The following is a 23,727-nucleotide window of genomic DNA, read 5'->3' as shown; positions in this document are numbered from 1 at the left end:
TGGGTACTTGATGAATAAAGCTTATAAAAATTAGCGATCGCAATTAGCTGCATTTGCAACCATGTGGTGCATGCAGTACAAGTGCGAAGACTAGGCCGGACGTGAGACTTGATTTCTCTGATTTGTTTGATTGTTTTAGGATTACTGTTGCTTGCTTTTTTAGCTCCAAAGTTTGATGATGGCTGATCCGTCCTCTTAAAAGATTTCAATAGGCTCTGATGGACACATCAATCCGACTTAAAAATGATATCAATCCAGCTGAGAAATTAGAAGCCACATGTACGGTGATCAACGCACCTGGAAGTAAAAATTTCATTACAATGAGGAATGGTCAAATTGCAAGCTATGATCCGTTCCGACACCGCCTAGCCTGAACCGTACCAAAATCAAGACCAGGTCAGGTTATGCAAAATAAATTACTATTATATATTTTCGATATATTTAGCGTTCCCCTTTGACGAACAAATCTACGCACTGTGTTCCTCTTCTTGATCAGAATCGTCATCTCCATGCTTCAAGGCATACTGAATCAGGCATGCTATGTTCTCTAGGGACGACCCTCCTCCTTCCATTGCGCTCACAGCCTTTTCAGCCAGCTTCCTGGCCCTCTTTCTTCTCTCTTCCCCCTCCTCCCCTTCGTCCATAAGCCTAGAGACTGCCTTCCCTATGTCGTTCCTCTTCGCTGCCGACGGACTATCTTCATTGATATAGTAGAAGGGAACTTTCACCCCAATTGCCACGCCAACGCCCAGCACATCCGCAATCAGCTTCTCGTTGACGAATTGGTCCGCAAAACAAGGCCATGTCATCATTGGCACGCCCGCGGACACGGCCTCCAGTATCGAGTTCCATCCGCAGTGTGTCATAAATCCTCCGATGGCAGGGTGAGACAGGATGACCACCCGCGGCGCCCACCCCTTAATTACAAGACCCCTGGTGCTTACCCTCTCCTCGAATCCCTCCAACAGCCATTTGTCCACCTCCGGGTCCTCTCGACGTCCTTCATCACCCAGATGAAGGGCTGGTTGGATGCCTCCAAACCGTACCCTACTTCAATGAGCTCCCAAGGGCGCATCCGCACAAGGCTGCCAAAGCTAGCGTAGAGCACGGACCTGGGCTTCCTCGAATCGAGCCAACATAGAACTCGGTGGTGGTCGATAATAGGCTTGTTCCCTCTGGCAGCCTTGTTGTCAAGATCCTTATTGTAGAGACACAAGGGCCCGATAGTCCATACCTCCTTTCCTGTAACCTTCTTGTAGAGCTCGATATATGAATGCTCCATATCATCAAAAGTGTTCATCACCACCCCGTCCGCCGTCGACTACGCTTCTAAAGCCTCAGATCGAAGCTTTTCCCACCCTTTTGACCCGAAGAAGCCCGGTAACTGGGCTTTGGTGACCTCGACAGGTTGCGGCAGCTCAGGTAGGAGGACGGGCTCGAAATCATCGGTTATGCGGTCGTAGATCCCGTGCTGCTGCATGAGATGGGCGCATAGAATGAAGAAGCAAGAGGGCCCATGAAAGATGAGCCGTGGCATCCCAAGCTCTCGAGCGACATCCGCCGTCCATGGGTTGCACTTGTCGGCGATCATGCATGTTGGACGAGGCCGTTGTGCTCGCAGGTACCGGGCTAGAGGTTCTCGAAGCCGGGGGATCGATGGCATCGACAATTGTTCTGAAGTAGTCGTTTGAAGGGACGAGATCCACATTCTCGCAACCGTCCGGTAGGCCAGCTTCGGCGCAAGGGAACTGGAGCTCGACAAAGTGTATCGGGAGACCGGATTCCTTCACTCGGTCGACGATGGCCTTGATTCGTGCGGCGTTCACTGGGGTGGTGATGAGGCTGACCCGGGCACCTTGTTCCGCGAGTAAACGAGCCAAGTCGACCATGGGGATCATGTGCCCTTGGGCTATCAGTGGGACCAAGATGAAGTGAGGCTTGCGACTGCTGAGACCATTCGTGGAAGCTTGGTTGGTCATCCTAAATGGAGGAACGGATGCGAGTCTCCAAAGAAAGCGCAGAGGTGTAGCTGTGGAAGCTATCAAGGAAGCGACTCTGACGGAGAAGCCACAGATTAGAAAGCAGAGAAAGAGGAGCCAGCATTTTTCTGGAACCTTGGACTCCTTGCGGTTGGTATTATTTATTATTTTGGGTACTGCTCGAAATCAATTGACCGGGGAAATCCCCTGAATTATGGGCCAGGCTTCTAGATCAAGCCTCAAATCATGACGTAAGCCCCTACATGAGCTAACTTGTTTTGGAGCTGAATCTGGTGGCGGTGATCTCGCCCCAGAAATTCGCATAATAAAAATAGACAATAATTTAAATATAGAAATATGAATATCCAATCCTGATGCGGGATTTACACTCCGTCACCAGCAGAGCCCACACAACAGCCGAGCAGCAGAAGAGAAAGTGTCTTCCAGAAGGTATTGTCCGCTTTGGGTCCGATTCGGAGGTCGAGCGTACCCGGAGCCCTCCTCACGGCGCCTCACGGTTTTGCCCCACAAAAGACGCCTCTTTAAGGAAGGGTGATTGAGCCCCCCATTATATGGCACAGACCTTCCTGCTACACGGCCGATGTGGGACTAAATTCGGGGAACCCCCGTAACAAATCCATTTTTGGGGTTGGTTAATGTAATGCAGGACCACTTGTATGGTCTAGCGCGGTTCTTACGTTGCTCCGCGAGGTCACAGCACCGGCAGAGAGAGGGGAACAGGAAATACGTGCACGGGCGTTGCTCTTTTTTGGCTGCACCATTGTTCGTGATGGAAAAACCTACAAATCGTTCGTTGCTGACCAACGTTCGGTTCTTTGAAAAGTACAAAAACGGATGAGGAGATGAGCTCAGGGCTGGCAAGCCAAGCACGTCTAACATCACCAATCCCATCGTATACGGCTCCAAGCCAAAATTCTTGTCTCTCATATCTTGAGGTGAGCAAGGGCCGCCAACAGCGACTATTATTTATTTATTAATATTTATTTTTAAAAAATAATATCTATATTTTAAATCGTGGGGTTTCAAAAAAAACTATTCATTGGACAATAAGATACCAATTATGTTTTATATCACGCGGGAGTGACTTTTGTTATTAAAGATCATGGTGCTAGGCTGATCGCGGTGGAGGGTGTTGTTCCTTCAAGGTCTCAGCTTTTAGGATGAAGCTCAGGGCAACATGAGAGGCCTTTTCTATGCGAGACATGTTTTGCAGACTGGTTGCATCATTCTATAGGGGGACTCGGTCTCATTAATCGCATGTCTTCGGAAGGAGGGGCGAGAGAAGGTGGAGCATCCGCTTCTGGACGATATGCGACGAAAGTTACGGAAGTGCCGGGCTATCTAGGTTGGGCATATCCTTCGAGAGGTGAACCAAGCTGCTGACTGGGTCGCCTCATTTGCTGCTCACTGTTGTGGTTCAAATCTGGCCCGAGGATGACCATGCCGGTGGAGCCGAGGAAGTCGCCGATGCTCGAAAGGAGAAGACGGGAACCACCTCCTACGCGACGGTCGCGGACCTGTACAAAGCCTCACCGGTGTTTCCAGTGAGGGCCCTCCGACGATCAAGTTAGAGTGGATAAATTTTGTCCAGCCAAAGATCCCTTAGGAATTACTTGACCGAGCTATTTATAGCCTCGGTGGAGTGGCCCAGGCGACGAAGGTACTATCAGGCCCCATCATGAGGGGGTATGGCTCTGAGCCGGATGACATGCAGCTCAGGTAAGCTGGTGACATGCGGTACAGCCCGTTCTTAAAAACGGTAGGGCATTGAAAGTCACAGCAGGGTATGGCCGAAGTAGTCAAGGTACCGTCTGACTGCTGTTGGCCGGTTATAAAGACATGACACGGCAGTGTGATGAAGTACGGCTACATAGGTGGGCGTAGGCCCGCACGTGGAAGTGGTTGTTGGCGAGGCCGAGCTCGTTAAGTAATCGCATCATGCGTTTGGTGAGGTCGGGTTGGTAGAGACTGGGAGTGGCTCGATTTTTCGAATTCCGAGATGTACTCGAGAGAGCGCTCCGAGCTCGAGGGTCGGAGCGTATGCTGTGTATCGCCGGGATTGGCGTTCCGAACTTGGTCGGGACGGGTTGGCGTTTGTCTGGAGGTACCCCGAACTTGGTCGGGAGAGTCAGCGAATGTCTGGAGTTGGTGGAGCTTTAGGCGTAGTTCCGAAGACGAGCTGGCTCTGGGACGAAGTGAAGATTCAGTCATTCATCGTTGGTGTTTACTGGGCCAAAACTGGACGGCCTTTTAGTTGTGGGCTGGACGATCCATTTTTTCCTCTATTACTCACTATTCGGAAGAGTTTTTCTGAACTCAGCCGTTCTTATTTTCTTTTACTTTGTGTAGTTCTTTTGCTTGCGATGTAGCAGCTGTGTTTATCCTGGAGAACAGCAGCCAGGTAAGAAATAAAATAATAAAAAAAAGCTAGCTGGCGACATAAGATAAAATTATCTTTTCAATGGAAGATCCGCGTCACGCGGACATCATTAAAGCCACATTGACGAAGATGCCGATAAAATCTAGAGAAGGCCTCTTGAGAGACAACTGAAAGCGAAATTTCGAACAATAACGTGGTGCATGATTGGAAAGGTAGAACCATCTAATCCAATCCAATGACTTGTAAGTGGACTTGATGCATGACTGTAAGCCTATGGACACCCATTCCAATCCAAAGGTGCATGATTGGACTGCAGAGGGAAAACGTAAACATAAATTAGCATTTTTTTGAGAGAATAAATATAAATTCTAAATACACTATTCTATATGAGTCCTTTCAATGTCGTTTCAAGAAGTTCCAGTGGTTTATACTTGCTGCAACTCTGTGGTAGTCTGGTAGATGTTATCTTCTATTTTTGGTTCAATAAAAACTAAAAGAACAAGTTCTGTTATATGTCAAGGTCGATGTAATCCGAGATTGCCCGTTCCCATGCTTCGATTTTATTGGTAGTTGGATGGATGACGTACACAACCATTTGAGAAACCCTCTTTTTGTTGCTTCTCCGGATCTGTAACTCACCCTAAGGGCTAAGACGTCCATATCTGAATCATTTATATAGCGGAGAATGTTCTATTTGGAAAGATGGAAGATCTGATTAGTTCTAGCAAAATTTAAAGATGAAAAATGTGAAAAAAGAAATGTCAGGTGATGGTTAAATTATATTATAGTATTGATTGGTCTATTCCACTTATGCTCACGTTGTGGTAATATTTCACAACTTGATCCATGACTGATTTTGATCATGTCATGGTAATATTTCACAACTCAAATGGAGACTAGAGTTCATTATCCTATGAAATCTGGCATTCGCCAAGTTTTAGAATTTCTATATAGCATTCCACCTCAAAAAGAAGAAGAATTTCCCTATAGTATTATTTGTCACGGGATATACTGGTGACTACTTTACACATGCATGTCCACCCACCCTTTGAGATTCACATAGGCATTTTGAGATGCACAAGTGTCTGTTGATGGGCTTGCATCTAGAGATGTGGGCCGTGATTGATGGCAGGCTTAGATCTTCGCTTCGGGTTTTGTCTTTAGTTTCCTGAACTCTGCTCTAGTATGACTTTTCAAATAAATCATCCGCGAAGCCCCCTATCACAATCCAATGTTTACTAATAAAAAAATATGCTGCATAGATTTATAAGCCAAGTTTTGTTCTCCCAATAGCTCGAGCATTTAAGCGGGAGTCCGTGACAAGCATTACACCCTTTATGAGTTATATGAAGCGCTCAGTCTGAAAAATAGCAGAGGATCAAGTTGGATCTCTCGAGTAAGGGTCATCTATCACAAATATATCACGGGATTGGATGGAAAAAATTGCTACAGTTCTATATTAAAAAACAACAAAATTCCCATCAACCCTTATGAACGGATCAACTGCCTGAATTGCTTCAATAGCCTCCTGCCATGTCAAACCGAAACTAAGCAGAGATTAGAGTGGCATGCAATAGGATTACTATCCGATGAAGGATGTACAAAGGTTAGGTATGAGTTTAACCTTGTCATTACCAAACCTATGTCCCAAAGAAGAAACTAATGTTTTGGAGTAGAGAAAAATCTTGATATCATGTGGCAGATGTAATACAAACAGACCCATATTTTGACCAAGCACATCTTTTTCTATTAATCAAAACAATTGATCCACAATGCTTCATCGCATTTGACATCATCAGCAATCGCTGGTTCGATATTTTATTCATTGATTTGCTAGGAACTCTTTAAGTTGACTGGTTACACTTTTCCGAATGGGTGCAGATGGAATGCGAGCCACCACCTCGGCTCCAAAGGAGAAGACCAGAGCATCTCTTGCTGTTTGTAGATCCACACCCCTTGCCTGGAAATAGAAGAGTTGGTCTTCTTCAAGGTCACTGATAGCAGCTCCATGTGAACATTTGACATCATCAGCAATGATTTGTAGATTAGGTTTTACATTGGCAGTCGCTCGAGGTGCCAAGAGGAGGGTTCTTGTCAGCTGCCCAGCATCAGTTTGCTGTGCGAACCTGTAAAAATGCCAAAGTTAAGATCTGAAAATGAAGCCTAATTGTTCCTCTTGGTGTACACATCAATCCGACTTAAAAATGATATCAATCCAGCTGAGAAATTAGAAGCGAGATGTACGGTGATCAGCGCACCTGGAAGTAAAAATTTCAATACAATGAGGAAATGGGCAAATTGCAAGCAATGATCTGTTCAGGACAAGGTCAGGTTATGCGAAATAAATTACCATTACATATTTTCGATACATTCAACGTTACCCTTTGACGAGCAAATCTACGCACTGTGTTCCTCTTCTTGATCAGAATCGTCGTGTCCATGCTTCAACGCATACTGAATCAGGCATGCTATGTTCTCTAAGGACGACCCTCCTCCTTCCATTGCGCTCACAGCCTTTTCAGCCAGCTTCCTGGCCCTCTTTCTTCTCTCTTCCCCCTCCTCCCCTTCGTCCATAAGCCTAGAGACTGCCTTCCCTATGTCGTTCCTCTTCGCTGCCGACGGACTATCTTCATTGATATAGTAGAAGTGAACTTTCACCCCAATTGCAGACTCGCCTGGGCAACGAACGGGAAGCAAAGTATCCATACCATAGAAGGCTTCGCAGCTATCCAGAGCTAGCGCGCGTACTCTGATTCTCTTCTACGAATCTACAATAAGACTTGCCAGGAAGACGGAGGGGAACAAGCACACTTGGAGAGGAGAGATCAATGGAAACTCATAAAAGCGGACGGCATTGTTCATACGATCGCCGGAAAAGTCAGTTCTCACGCCGGCTATTCAAAAAATAGTTACTCGCCTTCTTTCCATTTTCATTTTTTTCTGGGTGCCCAAGAGGAGACGTAGTCAGACGGAGCAAGCCAGGTCTTATAGAACCACGGGTTGAATGAATGCTGCTCGCCACGTAGCCAAAGTACGAAGAAAGCGGCCCACAAGGAGTTAGCACATGCATCGGACGCTGATCTATGAAGAGAGCCACAAAACAGACGGGTGATGAGTCCTAATCAGATAATTCGCTTGGGATAACCGCTAGTTACTATAAGAGAGTAGCAAGGGCAGAGCCGCTCCACCCGAAGCAGGGACAAGGGGCAAACCAACAGCATATCTTTCATCTAATCGCGGATCAGCATGCCGCGGTGAATATGTACCCGGGCCCTGTACATACCGCCCGTCACACCCTGGGAATTGGTTTCGCCCGAAGCTTCGGACCAATGATCACCACATCCACAACCAGCTTCTCGTTGACGAATTGGTCCGAAAAACAAGGCCATGTTATCATTGGCACGCCCGCGGACACGGCCTCCATCACCGAGTTCCATCCGCAGTGTCATAAATCCTCCGATGGCAGGGTGAGACAGGATGACCACCTGCGGCGCCCACCCCTTAATTACAAGACCCCTGGTGCTTACCCTCTCCTCGAATCCCTCCGACAGCCATTTGTCCACCTCCGGCGTCCTCTCCACATCCTTGATCACCCAGATGAAGGGCTGGTTGGATGCCTCCAAACCGTACCCTACTTCAATGAGCTCCCAAGGGCGCATCCGCAGAAGGCTGCCAAAGCTAGCGTAGAGCACGGACTTGGGCTTCCTCGAGTCGAGCCAACATAGAACTCGGTGGTGGTCGATGACAGGCTTGTTCCCTCTGGCAGCCTTGTTGTCAAGATCCTTATTGTAGAGACATAAGGGTCCGATAGTCCATACCTCCTTTCCTGCAACCTTCTTGTAGAGCTCGATATATGAATGCTCCATATCATCAAAAGTGTTCATCACCACCCCGTCCGCCGTCGACTCCGCTTCTAAAGCCTCAAATCGAAGCTTTTCCCACCCTTTTGACCAGAAGAAGCCCGGTAACTGGGCTTTGGTGACCTCGACAGGTTGCGGCAGCTCAGATAGGAGGACGGGCTCGAAATCATCGGTTATGCGGTCGTAGATCCCGTTTTGCTCCATGAGATGGACGCCTAGAATGAAGAAGCAAGAGGGCCCATGAAAGATGAGCCGTGGCATCCCAAGCTCGCGAGCGACATCCGCCGTCCATGGGTTGCACATGTCGGCGATCATGCATGTTGGACGAGGCCGTTGTGCTCGCAGGTACCGGGCTAGAGGTTCTCGGAGCCGGGGGATGGCATCGAAAATTGTTCTGAAGTAGTCGTTTGAAGGGAGGAGATCCACATTCTCGCAACCATCCGGTAGGCCAGCTTCGGCACAAGGGAACTGGAGCTCGACAAAGTGTATCGGGAGACCGGATTCCTTCACTCGGTCGACGATGGCCTTGATTCGTGCGGCGTTCACTGGGGTGGTGATGAGGCTGACCCGGGCACCTTGTTCCGCGAGTAAACGAGCCAAGTCGACCATGGGGATCATGTGCCCTTGGGCTATCAGTGGGACCAAGATGAAGTGAGGCTTGCGACTGCTGAGACCATTCGTGGAAGCTTGGTTGGTCATCCTAAATGGAGGAACGGATGCGAGTCTCCAAAGAAAGCGCAGAGGTGTAGCTGTGGAAGCTATCAAGGAAGCGACTCTGATGGAGAAGCCACAGATTAGAAAGCAGAGGAAGAGGAGCCAGCATTTATCTGGAACCTTGGACACCTTGCGGTTGGTATTATTTATTATTTTTGGTACTGCTCGAAAGCAAAAATGACCGGGAAGTCCCATGAATTATGGGCCAGGCTTCTAAATCAAGCCTCAAATCATGACGTAAGCCCCTACATGACCTAACTTGTTTTGAAGCTGAATCTGGTGGCGGTGAATAATGGCGGTGAAAAAGATCCTATGCAATTTTGGAACATATCATTTTAGTTCTGAATAATGACGGTATTTAATTACAGCTATAAAAAAAGGCTGACCACATGGCCACAGAACTTCTGATTCTGAGGATTGCCACCCATGATCGAGATTCCTGGGAAAACCAACTCTGGTTTCCATGGTAGAAGATAAAATCTCATCACCACCGTCCATCTTGTCGTGATCTCATAAATTCCTGTCTAAATAATACCAACTTCGCCGGATCAAATGGAGCACACTAAACTAATACCAACTTCGCCGGATCAAATGGAGCACACTAGAGTTCATTATCCTATGAAATCTGGCATTGGCCATGTCTTAGAATTTCTATATAGTATTCCATCTCAAAAAAAGAAGAATTTCCTTTGTAGTATTATTTATCGGGAGATATGTTGGTGACTTCTTTACACATGCATCCCGCCATGCATGACATCACGTCATCCATTATGTTGGGACACGATGAGCGGACATATGCCATACATTATGTTCACATACGAAGCTTAATACATACTTTTTTTATTTTTTCCCAAGGGTTGGTTGAGATGATGACGGGACATATGTGATCCATTACGTGCACAGTCAAGTTATTGTTGCTCCCGGCTACGGGTATAAATATAGGGATGGTCGGATCCTCGGATTAAGATAACCACTGAAACTTGGAACGTTCTGCATTGAGATCCTTTTACCCTTTCCCTGCCCACAATTCCATGGTGACCTCCTTCTCTCCTCTTCTGTGTTTCTTCCCTAATAACCAGTGACGGACCTACTCTCCTGTTTCTGATTCAATTCATTGTCACCAAAATCCCAACATGACCACCCAAAATGCGATAAACGGTCGAGATAGCCCAAAGCTTCACTTCGTTCTGGTTCCGCTAATGGCCCAAGGCCACACGATCCCTATGATCGACATGGCTCGTCTGCTTGCGAGTCGAGGTGTCCACGTCAGTGTCATCACCACGTCCCTCAACGCTGCTCGAATCAAGACCGTCATCGACCGTGTGAAGGCATCGCAACTTCCGATACAATTTGTATCTCTCCCATTCCCCTGCAGCATTATAGGTCTGCCCGAGGGGTGCGAGAACATCGACACCTTACCTTCCAACGATCATCTCAAGAGCTTCTTGGATGCATGTGCTTTGCTCGGAGAGCCGCTAATATTGCACCTCAAAGAGCAAAAGCTGCGCCCGAGCTGCATCATCTCTGATTTCTGTCACATTTGGACTGGAGATGTCGCTCGAGAGTTTCGCATCCCAAGGTTCGCATTCAATGGCTTCGGTGGCTTCTCTACTCTCTGCAGGCACATCGTCCTTACCAATGAATTGTACAAAAACATATCAGATGAGATGGAGGTCGTCGTCGTGCCTGGATTTCCCCATCATCTTGAGTTACCAAAGGGCCAATTACCCTCGAACGTGGGCGGGCGAGGCATGGACAAATTTTTCGAGGAGTTGAAGGAGGACCAGCCAAGGCTTGATGGCATAATAATAAACACCTTCGATGACTTGGAGGCTTTGTACATCGAGAGCTACCAAAAGGCCATAGCGAAGAAGGTTTGGACGATTGGACCGATGTCGCTCTACAATAAAGATGCTGCGGATATGGCTGCAAGGGGGAACCTAGCCTCGATCGATGGTAACCGTTGTTTGCGCTGGCTTGATTCTATGAAGCCAAGCTCTGTGATCTATGTGAGTTTTGGAAGCATTGCTAGCCCTATTCCTCCACAGCTTGTTGAGATCGGACTGGGCTTGGAGGCCTCGAACCGTCCTTTTATTTGGGTGATAAAAGCTGGAGATAAGTCTCCGGAGGTGGAGAAATGGCTATCGGAGGGGTTCGAGGAGCGAGTGAGGTCGAGGGGTCTTATCATTAGAGGGTGGGCACCGCAGGTGATGATCCTTTCACACCCGGCAATCGGAGGGTTCATGACACACTGCGGATGGAACTCGACGCTGGAGGGGGTGGCGACAGGCGTGCCAATGATAACATGGCCCCACTTTGGAGAGCAGTTTCTAAACGAGAAACTGATGGTGGAGGTGTTGAAAATTGGAGTTGCAGTTGGGGTTAAGAAGATGACAAGATGGGGGATTAAGAACAGTGAAGTACTAGTAAAGAGGAAAGATGTACAGAAGGCAGTGAGTGCATTGATGGATGAAGGGGAGGATGGGGTGGAGAGAAAGAAGAGAGTTAGGAAAATGGGGGAGAAGGCTAGGAAGGCGATGGAAGAAGGAGGCTCGTCTTACGGGAACATGACTCTCCTCGCCAAACACGTCCAGAGACTCCAGACTAACATGCTCGCACCGGCATAGAAAGAGAGGACTCAGGAGAGGATTACTTTTATGTTTGTTCAGATCTGGGAGCTGTGATTTTGTACCATTTTTTGACGTTTTGTCTTTTAATTTTTCTATTTTGATTTTTCTATCTAAACTGAATACCATCATTGTTACAACAAAGAATGATGAGCGGATATTCCTCACGCATTAATATTGGTTTTATTAATATAATGAGAGCATCATGGTGCATGCATGGATAAATACATGCACTTGTATACGCACGTATGTATATGTATATATATGTGTGTGTATATGTATATATATATATATATATATATATATATAGAGAGAGAGAGAGAGAGAGAGAGAGAGGATATTGCCCCAAACCCTTGTGATTGGGCACTCTCAACTCCACTGCAACCAATTTAGATGGAGTTTCCAACTCCATTCCATCTCACTTTTGAAGGGCTTCTCAAAATAATATATAGTCTCATTTATTTTCATGTGTAACAATCATCAAAAACATTCAATTAACCTAGTTTGGAATTAGATCCCCAAATAAGATTCAATATACAAAATAGCCTATGTCGAGCTGCCTTGTGGAAAATATATATCTGACTTCTTTTTTGTAATTATATTTAATAATAAACAAAAAATATTGGTATAAAAGCCAGCAATATCGGACATAGACTGTATTTTTCATACGAAAGAAGAATTTACTTCCTCCATTTTTATCAACCTACGAATCTGTATTCGGTGCTTTGATATCTGTGCAGTTGATGAACCTGGCCTCGATGTCCTTCATTATGCAAAAGATGGGATCCAAGTCTTATATCCATAGAAGTTTTTCTCTCTCGCCGTCTATGTCGATTTCCAAGTTTTTCGGGTATCTCTAAATACGTCTCACCAAGTTTCTTACATACGTGATCCATGGATGGATGTAGTCTGTTTTGCTCCGGCGGCTAGTGAAAAACACAAAGGAATTTCTTTTTACGTTAAAAAAATCTAATAGGCAGTATAGTTCTACGGTACAAGATGGTTTAGGCCATGGATTGAGTGTCTCCAAACTTGTTCAGAGCCGTCCGCTTTCACAAGAGGATGGCGTGCTGGATCTTTTGGTCTTTTAGCTCACTTTTCAACTCCCACCGTTCAGATTCTGGTTGGATCTCTCTTATGAAAGAATTGATTCGATATTTTTTTTTGACGCGACCGTTGGGTCGCAGCTTGCACAACCCTCAAATCAATGCAATATTTTCGTTTCACGTGAATGATTTGTCTTTCCAGCTATGTTGATCTAGATAGTTGACTAGTCGGCACCTGGATCAAATAGAATCTTTTTTTAAATATTCTTTTCCTGTCACAGTGTTACTCTTAGACTCGATAATAACAATACTCGAATCTCAACCATTAAAATAGAAAAGGTTTTTTTTTAGCGTAATTTCATGCGTTTTTTTTTTTTTTTGGTACAAAATTGCATGCGAATTGGGTGGTGGTAAGTAGAGGTGGGCAACGGGCCGTGCCGGGCCGGCCCGGCCCAGGCCCCCCAGGCCCAAAGACTAAACGGGCCGTGCCTGGCACGGCCCGTCCAGCCCGGCCCGGCCCCAGGCCCCTCTATTGGTGGGCCGGGCCGGGCACGGCACGCCACGGGCCGTGCCAGGCACGGCCCGTAACGGGCGCAAGCGGGCCGTGCCAGGCACGGCCCGCAACGTCTCCAAACGGGCCGTGCCTGGCACGGCCCGTAACGGCTCCAGACGGGCCGTGCCAGGCACGGCCCGTCTGGAGAGGGGGGAGGAAAATAGCCGTTTCCAACGGCTATTTTCGTGAAAATGACCCTTTTACCCCTCCCAACAGTCCAATAACGGCTGAATTGAGGGGTATTTTGGGAAAAAAAATTTTTTGGGCTTCTATAAATAGCCCATTCCTCCCTCATTCTCACCACACCAAACCTCTCATTCTCTCCTTCTCTACTGCTATTATTTCTCTCTTCTAAAGTGCTCTTCTAGCAATTTAATTTTTAGTTTGTTCAAGTGCTACACAAGAGGAGGTTCCTGTTGAGAAGAGAAGGTCGCTTCTGTTGAGAGCACAAGAGGAAGCTCGGAATCTCGGCTCTGCCTCTGCCCTCCGACCCTCTACTCAATTCCTCCTTGCGGTTAGTTTTTATTTTTTGAATTAATCATAGATATGTCATCTTTTGAGGAAAGTCAGTTTGGCATTCCTATTTCTGAGGGAGAAGAAACTAATCCCCAACCCCCTGTTCCTAGTTCCTCTAGAACTGGTGAACCGAGTGAAGGTCAAACCTCTTCTCGTAAGAGGACTAGTACTGTATGGAATGAATTTAATAGAGTTATGGTTGAAGGAGTCTGGAAAGCTAAATGTAAAAAATGTGCCAAACTTTATAGTTGTAGTAGTAGTGGGGGAACAGGGCATTTAAAAAGACATCAAGAGAGTCATAGGATGCATGATTCTCATGCTCAAACTCAAAGTACCCTTAATATACAAGGGGGATTACTTGTAGGTAATTTTGCATATAATCATGAAAATCAAAGAAAAGCACTTGTAAAATGGATAGTTAAGGATAAATTACCTTTTAGTTTATGTGAATCTTTTAATTTTGAAGAATATGTTCAATTAAACCTACAACCTGCTTACAAAAGAACTAGTAGGCGTACATTTAGAAGAGTAGCTATGACCAATTTTTTAGCAATGAAACAAAATTTAATTGAAACACTTTCTACTTTAAATGTAAAAATTTCATTAACTTCTGATATTTGGTCAGCATCTGTAGGTAGTAATTGTTTTATTGCCATTACTGCTCATTATATTGATAATGATTGGCAATTAAATAAACGTATTGTTGCTTTTCGTGCTTTTGATTTTCCACATTCTGGGCAACAAATTTCAAATATAATTTATCAAACTGCATGTTCATATAATATTAATGATAAAATTATGTCTATTACTTTTGATAATGCATCTAATAATAATTCTGCTGTTGTATTATTAAAAGATTCATTGCATCCCATATTAGATGGAAATTTACTGCATATTAGATGTGCATGTCATATCTTAAATCTTTCTGTTCAAGCTGGCATGGGCATGATTCAAGATGTGATTTCAAAAATTAGAAATGCAGTTTCTTTTATTCATGCTTCTAGATCAAGACTTCAAGAATTTAAGGAATTATGCATAAATCATGGTAAACGTTTTAAAAAATTTAAACTTAATGTAATTACTCGTTGGAACTCCACATATAGCATGATACATGATGCATACCCATATAAAAATTTATTAAGTGCATCTATTAATGATCGTGGATTAGGATTTACATTGACTGAAATTGATTGGAATAAAGGAAAAATTTTGGAAGATTTTTTGCTTAGTTTTTATAATGCTACCAATGTTCTTTCTGGTATTTATTACCCTACTTCATGTTCATTTTTACAACAAGCATATATAATTAGTCAAAAATTTGCAGAACATAGATATGATGATGTTTTAATGCCTATTATTGACCTAATGGAATCTAAATGGAATGAGTATTGGGACAGGATATGTCCTATGCATAAGTTAGCTGCTGTATTTGATCCTAGAGTTAAATTAAATAGCGTGCTAATTTTACTTGATGCATACTCTGAAAATATGAATCAAGATGCTGAATCTGCTAAAGATGAGGTAAAAAAACTTCTTTATGATATTTATGCTATATATGATGAAAAAATTCGTGGATCTAGAACACAAATACAAACCTCTATTTCTCCTTCTAGTAGTTCTCGTTCGTCATCTATTTTTTCATTCATTGCACAGAGAAGACACACACATGCTTCAAGTTCCTCTTCATCTTCTTCATCTTTAAGTAGTGAACTAGAATTTTATTTACGAAATGATCTTCATTCTGCATATGATGAAAATCAAATAGAGAATCTAGATGTATTATCTTGGTGGAAGAGTGTTAGAAATCAATATCCTGTTATGTCTGCAATTGCACGCGATATTTTAGCTGTGCCGATGTCCACGGTAGCATCGGAATCCGCTTTTAGTGCAGGTCGGCGTGTTCTTGACGAAAAGAGAAGTAGGATGACGGGCGAAACGGTGGAGATGCTTCTCTGCTTCAAGGATTGGCTGGATGCTGAGGCAAGACTTCAAGATAAAGGTGGACATAATACAACATCCTCTGATGATGATGATACAAACACTACTGAAGACTGAAGACTGAAGACTGAAGAGTGAATACTGATTCACTGAATCACTGATGATTAGTAAGATTTCTTAATTTTTTATAATTGTACATTTTTATTGTATTCTGGAGGTCAGACCAAGGTCCAAACCTCGGCCCTTTCTTAGTTTCTTATTGTATTCTAGAAGTCAGACCAAGGTCCAAACCTCCCTTCATGTACCATTTTGATTTAAATTAATAAACTGGTAGGGGTCTATGCCAAACCCCCCACCATTAAGGTGGCTTTATATTCATAAATCATAAATTCTTAGTGTTCAATATTTATTAATTTATTAAAAAAATTTATGAAGCATTAATTTTTATCGGGCCGAGCCGGGCCCAGGCCCGGACCGTGCCAGGCCCGCGTGCCAGCCCGGCCCAGGCCCTTATGGGCCGTGCCGTGCTGGCCCGCGGGCCGTGCCGTGCTTGGCCCGCGGGCCTAGACCGGGCCGTGCTGGCCCAGGCCCGAAGCGGGACCCTCTAGCCTAGCACGGCCCGCTGGCCAGGACCCTCTAGCCTAGCACGGCCCTCTCAAAGGGGCCGTGCCAGGCACGGCCCGGCACTGTAGCTGGCGGGCCGTGCCAGGCCGGGCCGTGGACACGGCCCGCTCCACGGCCCGGCCCAGTGCCCATCTCTAGTGGTAAGAATCATGCACCCACTCTGCCACCGAAGCTGACCAAACACCGAGAGTCGTCGCCGTAGACGGAATTCAATGTCATATTCAATTGGATAACGATCGCCACCTTGCTCCCTTCGTCACGCTATACGTCTGCCTTCGTCACGCCATGCGTTTGCCTTCATTTCTCTCAAAGAGAAAAGTATCACCGCTCCAATCACCTCTCACATCTCTGGTCAGACTTTTTCATGGAAGTCAGGGATTACCTACATGTATCTTAATATACATCATGCATATATACATAGCCAGGCACATACATATATGCAGATAGATGGACTAAATTTTAGAGTCGCATAATAATTTTCATTATGGAATCCCAAACATCCTATAGGTAGAAAATAAAAAGTAAACCCTAAAAATAAAGAAAAAGATTCTATACAATCTTGGAACTTATCATTTTAGTTCTGAATAATGATAGTATTTAATTACAGCTATAAATAAGGCTGACCACATGGCTACAGAACTTCTGATTTTGGGGATTGCCGCCCATGATCGAGATTCCTGGGAAGACCAACTCTGATTTCCATGGTAGAAGATAAATTCTCATCACCACTGTCCATCTTGTTGTGATCTTATAAATTCCTGTCTAAATAATACCAACTTCGCCGGATGGACGCTAGAGTTCATTATCCTATGAAATCAGGATTCGCCATGTCTTAGAATTTCTATAAAGTATTCCATCTCAAAAAAAGAAGAATTTCCTTATAGTATCATTTTTCGCGAGATATATTGGTGACTTCTTTACACATGCATGTCCACCCACCTTTGAGATTCACATGTGCATTCTGAGATGCACAAGTGTCTGTTGATGGGCTTGCATCTAGAGATGTGGGCAGTGATTGATGGCAGGCTTAAATCTCCGCTTTGGGTTTTGTCTCGGCTTCAGTATAGCTTTTCATTCAAATAAAACTTCTGCATATGCCGCATAGATTTATAAGCTGTGAAGACCTGAATTGGGCCCGTCCTAGGGCCCAACAAACTGAAGTCGTGGTCCTTCGTGAACTGAATCCCCCTCCCTCTCTCTCTCTCTCTCTCTCTCCCCCTCTCTCTTCGTGAACTCTCAGAGGAGCCCTCATCCCTTTGAGAGTTGAATCCTTTCCTCCTCTCATTTTCCCTCTTCTTGAGACGATCGCCGGAGCCGTAGTCATCGCCGGAGCCGCCATCGCCGCCAGGGAACCACTCGTCGACGACCGGAGGTGAGCAAGACAACATAGTTACTATTATTTTTGGATTTGAGGGGAGAGAAATGAGGGAAAATTATTCGGTTTCACTTCCCCTGTTTCGGGAAAGTTTATTTTTTTTGTGGGATTCGGCCGGCCGACGGTGGCCGGCCGAGGTCAATCCGGCCGAAACGGGTTCGGCCGGAGGTGGGTGAACGGGGGCCGGGCTTCCAGCCCCGGTCTCCCTCTCTTTCCTCCCTTTTCTTCCTCTCTCTCTCTCTCTCTCCTTCTTCTCTTCTTCTCTTCTTCTCTTCTTCTTCCCTTCCGTCGCCGTGACAGTGGAGTGGCCGGCGGCGGTTGACTGAGCGCCGCCGCCGAGGGCCATGGTCGGCCGCCGAAGGCCGACCGGAACCACCAGCCACCCCCCCCCCCTTCTTCCTTTCCCTCTTCTTCTTCTTCTTCTTCTTCTTCTTCTTCTTCTCTTCCTTCTTCTTCTTCTTCTTCTTCTTCTTCTCTTCCTTCTTCTTCTTCTCTTTCTTTTTCTTCTTTATTCGGTCTGGGTTTTTCCTTGCTTTGAAATCCGTGCCTTAAGGGTGAACCAGACTTTGAACCGGGTTTAAATTGTGAACCGGTTCCACCTATTCCATGAATGGGTTTTGTTATGGTCTGATCAGACCTGGTTTAGGTTGGGCTAGGGACCTGTTTTTGGGTTGAGTTGGGCCTGATTGGATCTGTGGGCTGGTTTGGGTTGGGCCCGAAATCTGATCTGGACCTGTTATCCGATTTGGTTCAATTGGGCCTAATCTGTTTTGGGTCACAATTGACTTGGGTTTAAAGGATTCTGATCTTAGGGTCTATGTTTGATCTTAAGGGCCCATTCTTGGATCTATGAACTTAGGAGTTTAAGGGTTTGAAAAATTGTTTAAATTATGTTTCTTAGTTAATTAAATAATTAATGTTTATGTTTTAATCAGGGGTTCGTGATATCTGTGGCAGGAATTTTTAAGCGAACCCAGGTAGGTGACCTATTACTTTAAAGTAGAATTTTAACATGTATCTTGCATATGTCGATGCTATGATTTATTATTGGCATTATGTGTTAGATTTAGAATTAAATATTTAATTTCATAAATTGTTATGTGCTTTACTGTTGGGAGTATGATTATGACTTTGATATAGAAAGTTGATTTATAGATTTTTAAAATCCGCGTGACTATAGTCTAGGCCCCGCCAATGGGATGATACGTTGGCCCAGTCGACTTGTACTGAGGAACTAGTTCCGACACCGCAACCACCGGTGATAGAATAGTGGCGGCACAGGGGTGTGTTTTGCTCTTCGGAGCGGCTCGGTGGAGCGTGAGTTTGGCACCAGGGGGTGCGGCACAGTGGTGCGTTGGCTCAGTGGAGCGGCTCTTCGGAGAGTTGTATTGGCACTTCGGTGTAACCATGCCACTGGGTGATGTGGCTGTAGTCATGCGGTTGAGTTATTTTGAGTCTCAGATCGGGTTTACGGATTATTGTGTGGATTTTGGATTCATGAGTTTAGTTGCTTTTTATATGCATCACGACATGTTATATGACGACTTTATTGCATGATGTTGCCTACTGAGCTGTTAGCTCACTCCTACTATTTACATTTTTGCAGGTGATGACATATGATTATGGGGATTACGGGATAGAGTGATCATGATGTAATTAGCTAGTAGATATGGACTTTCCTTTGACTTATGTATATATGGACATTTGAATTGAAAATTGGAATTTATCTTTATTTAGCTATTGATGTTGGATCTAAATTATCTGCCTTGCATGCCTGCGGGATCCGCCCTGCAGGTGCGCGGCGTCTGCTCGCGCCCCGGGCCTCGGGTTCGGGGCGTGACATAAGCCAAGTTTTGTTCTCCCAATAACTCAGAGCATTTTAGGCTGTGAGTCCCTGACAAGCATTACAATCTTTGTGAGTCATATGAGCCGCTCAGTCTGAAAAGTAGCAGGATCAACTTGGATCTCTCAAGTAAGTGTCATCTATCACAAATATATCACGAAATTGGATGGAAGAGACTGCTACAGTTCTATATTAACTAATAAAAAGAATGCCACGTAGGTTTATTAGTCTGAAACTTGGCAATAAATGCACCTGTGAATGGAACTTTCGTTTGGAGGAAATAGAAAGTAGCAACGAGAATATGACAGCAATTTGTGCTGCTAAGACATCTTTTCCATGCAAGATGTTGTCCATCGAAATAGCCATGCACTCATTTCCAAGACATCTTAATTATGGGACAACAATAAAGCTAACCTGGTGAGGATCTCTCAACTGGCTATGTGTAAGGCCCGCATGGACCATTCACATGCAGATCATGTACTTGTGCTTGCCTTGGCAGCCAAGAAAATGGAGCAAAAATAAAAAGCACCCACTGCCGGCCGGGATGGTTCAAGGCCGAGAGACGACCGAGCAGTCAACAAAACCAATTAGCTAGCTTTAGCTGGAACTTTTTATGGTCAAGAAAGGCGGGCTCGGGTTGTATCTTTGGCGCCAAACAATGGTAGACGTTCTCTTGCGATGTTAATTATTGGATCATGCTTCACATAGATCTCAAAATAAACTGAACTGCATTCATTCATTTGCTTGCACATCTCTAATAGTATACGTGCAAAGAAAAATGAATCTTTCTTTCATACAAAAGATCTAACTCTTTTATTTTTTATGTGAAAGATCCGATCAATTCATTTTTCTGAATCTGCTATTGAATAGTTGCAGCTGCGAGATCTATCCTGATAGATGAATGAAGGTTTAGGAGTGTCTTGAATAATTAAATGCGAGACGCAATCCAACGAGGGATATTGTGAAAAGAAGATTAATTATCATTTTGTCCGAAAGATACAATCGGAGTCTGCTGAAGAAACACGCCAGCCGCCACATGCATCCCGCCATGCATGACATCACGTCATCCATTATGTTGGGACATGATGAGCGGTCATATGTCATCCATTATGTTGACATACGAAGCTTCAATGTGATGATGTTTTTTTATTTTTTTCCAAAGGGTTGAATGAGATGATGTCGGGACTTATGTCATCCATTATGTGCATTGTCAAGTTATTCTCGCTCCCGGCTACGAGTATAAATATGGAGATGGTCGGATCCACAGATTTACATAACCACTGGAACTTGGAACGTTCTGCATTGAGATCCTTTTACCCATTCCCTGCCCACAATTCCACCGTGACCTCCTCCTCGTTTGTGTTTCTCCCCTGCTAACCTGTGACGGACCTATTCTCCTGTTTCTGATTCAATTCATTGGGTCACCAAAATCCCAGCATGACCAACCAAATTGTGATAAACAGTCGAGATGACCCAAAGCTTCACTTCGTGCTGGTTCCGCTGATGGCCCAAGGCCACACGATCCCCATGGTCGACATGGCTCGCCTGCTTGCCAATCGAGGTATCCATGTCAGTGTCATCACCACGCCCCTCAATGCTGCTCGAATCAAGACCGTCATCGACCGTGTGAAGGCATCGCAACTTCCGATACAATTTGTATCTCTCCCATTCCCGTGCAGTGCAGTAGGCTTGCCCGAGGGGTGCGAGAACATCGACACCTTGCCTTCCAACGGTCATCTCAGGAGCTTCTTGGATGCATGTGCTTTGCTCCGAGAGCCGCTAATATTGCACCTCAAAGAGCAAAAGCTGCGCCCGAGCTGCATCATCTCTGATGTCTGGCACACTTGGACCGGAGATGTCGCTCGAGAGTTTCGCATCCCAAGGTTCGCATTCAATGGCTTCGGTGGCTTCTCTCTCCTCTGCAGGCACATCATCCTCACCAATGAATTGCACAAAAACATATCCGATGAGGTGGAAGTCGTCGTCGTGCCTGGATTTCCCCATCATCTAGACTTAACAAGGGGCCAATTACCCGGAAACATGGGCGGGCGAGGCATGGACAAATTTTTGGAGGAGCTGAAGGAGGACCTGCCAAGGTTCGATGGCACGATATTGAACACCTTCGATGACTTGGAAGCTTTGTACAGCGAGAGCTACCAAAAGGCCATAGGGAAGAAGGTTTGGACGATTGGACCGATGTCGCTCTGCAATAAAGATGCTGCGGATATGTCTGCAAGGGGGAACCTAGCCTCGATCGATGGTAACCATTGTTTGCGCTGGCTTGATTCCATGAAGCCAAACTCTGTGATCTATGTGAGTTTTGGAAGCATTGCCAGCCCTATTCCTCCACAGCTTGTTGAGATCGGATTGGGCTTGGAGGCCTCGAACCGTCCTTTTATTTGGGTGATAAGAGCTGGAGATAAGTCTCCGGAGGTGGAGAAATGGCTATCGGAGGGGTTTGAGGAGCGGGTGAGGTCGAGGGGTCTTATCATTAGAGGCTGGGCACCGCAGGTGATGATCCTTTCACATCCGGCGATCGGAGGGTTCATGACGCACTGCGGATGGAACTCAACGCTGGAGGGGGTGACGGCAGGTGTGCCAATGATAACATGGCCCCACTTTGCAGAGCAGTTTCTAAATGAGAAACTGATGGTGGAGGTGCTGAACATTGGAGTTGCAGTAGGGGTTAAGAAGATGACAAGATGGGGGGTCGAAAACAATGAAGTATTAGTAAAGAGGGACGATGTACAGAAGGCAGTGAGTGCATTGATGGATGAAGGGGAGGATGGGTTGGAGAGAAGGAAGAGGGTTAGGGAAATGGGGGAGAAGGCTAGGAAGGCGATGGAAGAAGGAGGCTCATCTTACGAGAACCTGACTCTCCTCATCAAACAGGTCAAGGCTGACATGCTCGCACCAGCATAGAAAGAGAGGGCTCAGGAGAGGATTAGTTTTATATTTGTTCAGATCTGGGAGCTGTGATTTTGTACCATTTTTTGACGTTTTGTCTTTTAGTTTTTCCATTTTGGTTTTTCTATCTAAACTGAATACCATCTTTCCAATGAAAGAATGATTCCATGCTTCTTTTTTAATGTGAACTGTTGGATTGCAACATGCACATCTCTGAAAATAATGCAATATCTTCATTTCATCATTTGTGCTGAGCTTGAAATGGCCAACATGGGACAGATGCAAATCCAACCCCCTCGTTCTCTCGTCTCTCTTCCCAACAGCATAGCACGTCATGAGAGAAACTACATGAACCGATCATTTGGATCATTCACATAAATGATTTGTTTTTCCAGCTTGTGAATCTAGATAGTTGACTCGTCGCCGCATGGATCAAATAGAATCTTTTTTTTTAGACTCGATGAGAACAATACTTGCAACATTATCTACCTCGATGGTCGAATCTCAACCTTTAAAATAGAAAAGTTTTTTTTTTTAACGTAATTTCATGCGATTGTTTTTTGGTACAAAATTGCATGCGAATTGTGTGGCGGTAAGAATCATGCACCCACTCCGCCACCGAACCTGACCAAACGCCGAGAGCCGTCGACATGGACGGAATTGAATGTCAAATTCACTGGGATAACGATCGCCGCCTAGCTGCCTTCGTCACGCCATACGTATGCCTTCATTTCCTAACGACAAAAGTATCACCGCTCTAATCACCTCTCGCATCCCTGGTCAGACTTAATCATGGAAGTCAGGGATTGTTGCAAAGGGAACTGCTCTACCAATCACCGATTGCCACAGCAAAACATTATCTATAGTCAAGATTAGGGGGCTGACGTTTAGCAGGTTTTCTAAAGACAATCACCCAATCCATCCACACATACATATATCTTTATATACATCATGCATATACACATAGACAGGCACATACATATATGCAGATAGATGGACTAATTTTTAGAGTCGCATAATAAGTGGAAGTGAGATTTTTCTGTGACTTGCATGAGCCTTTTCCGAATTCCTTGCTCTCAATCCAATGTTCTTCTCTTTGTGTGTCATCTCTCCTTGGAGTTACTTATTCTTCTGCTTCATTTATTCATTCACATCTCCACTCTTTTTTTTCTTTTTTTTTTGATGAAAAGGGAGGCTGGGAAGAGTCACCTAGCTTTTATGCAAGTGAATTGTAACTATTTACAATGTGATACAAATACAAAGTATGATGAGACAACAAAATTGAAGAGAAGAGAACAAAATCTCAGCACCCAGCTATGGTGAAAGCAGGCTAATCCAGAAAAC

At 45.1% G+C, this 23,727-nt stretch overlaps 1 protein-coding gene and 3 pseudogenes across 1 annotated transcript; 2 read left to right on the top strand and 2 right to left on the bottom strand.

Annotated features, from left to right (window-relative positions):
- Nucleotides 1–234: 234 nt before the first annotated feature.
- Nucleotides 235–2,125, bottom strand: LOC113462835 (UDP-glycosyltransferase 73E1 pseudogene; annotated as a pseudogene).
- Nucleotides 2,126–6,104: 3,979 nt separating this feature from the next.
- LOC103708807 (UDP-glycosyltransferase 73E1-like) lies at nucleotides 6,105–9,083 on the bottom strand (annotated as a pseudogene).
- Nucleotides 9,084–9,189: 106 nt separating this feature from the next.
- Nucleotides 9,190–11,770, top strand: LOC148703625 (UDP-glycosyltransferase 73C3 pseudogene; annotated as a pseudogene).
- An 8,980-nt stretch (nucleotides 11,771–20,750) lies between these two features.
- LOC103708808 (UDP-glycosyltransferase 73C6-like) lies at nucleotides 20,751–22,627 on the top strand. The gene has a single exon (XM_008793899.6). It carries the CDS (start codon nucleotides 20,914–20,916, stop codon nucleotides 22,396–22,398), a length of 1,485 nt encoding a protein of 494 aa, XP_008792121.4. The 5' UTR covers nucleotides 20,751–20,913; the 3' UTR covers nucleotides 22,399–22,627.
- The last annotated feature ends 1,100 nt before the right edge of the window (nucleotides 22,628–23,727 follow it).

The sequence above is a fragment of the Phoenix dactylifera genome, chromosome 5 (genome assembly GCF_051530095.1).
Source record: "Phoenix dactylifera cultivar Ajwa chromosome 5, Ajwa_hap1_PhDact_Kaust_v1.1, whole genome shotgun sequence".
NCBI lineage: Eukaryota > Viridiplantae > Streptophyta > Magnoliopsida > Arecales > Arecaceae > Phoenix > Phoenix dactylifera.
Note: the sequence above shows the minus strand (reverse complement) of the source record. Positions and strands in the feature narration are given on the sequence as shown.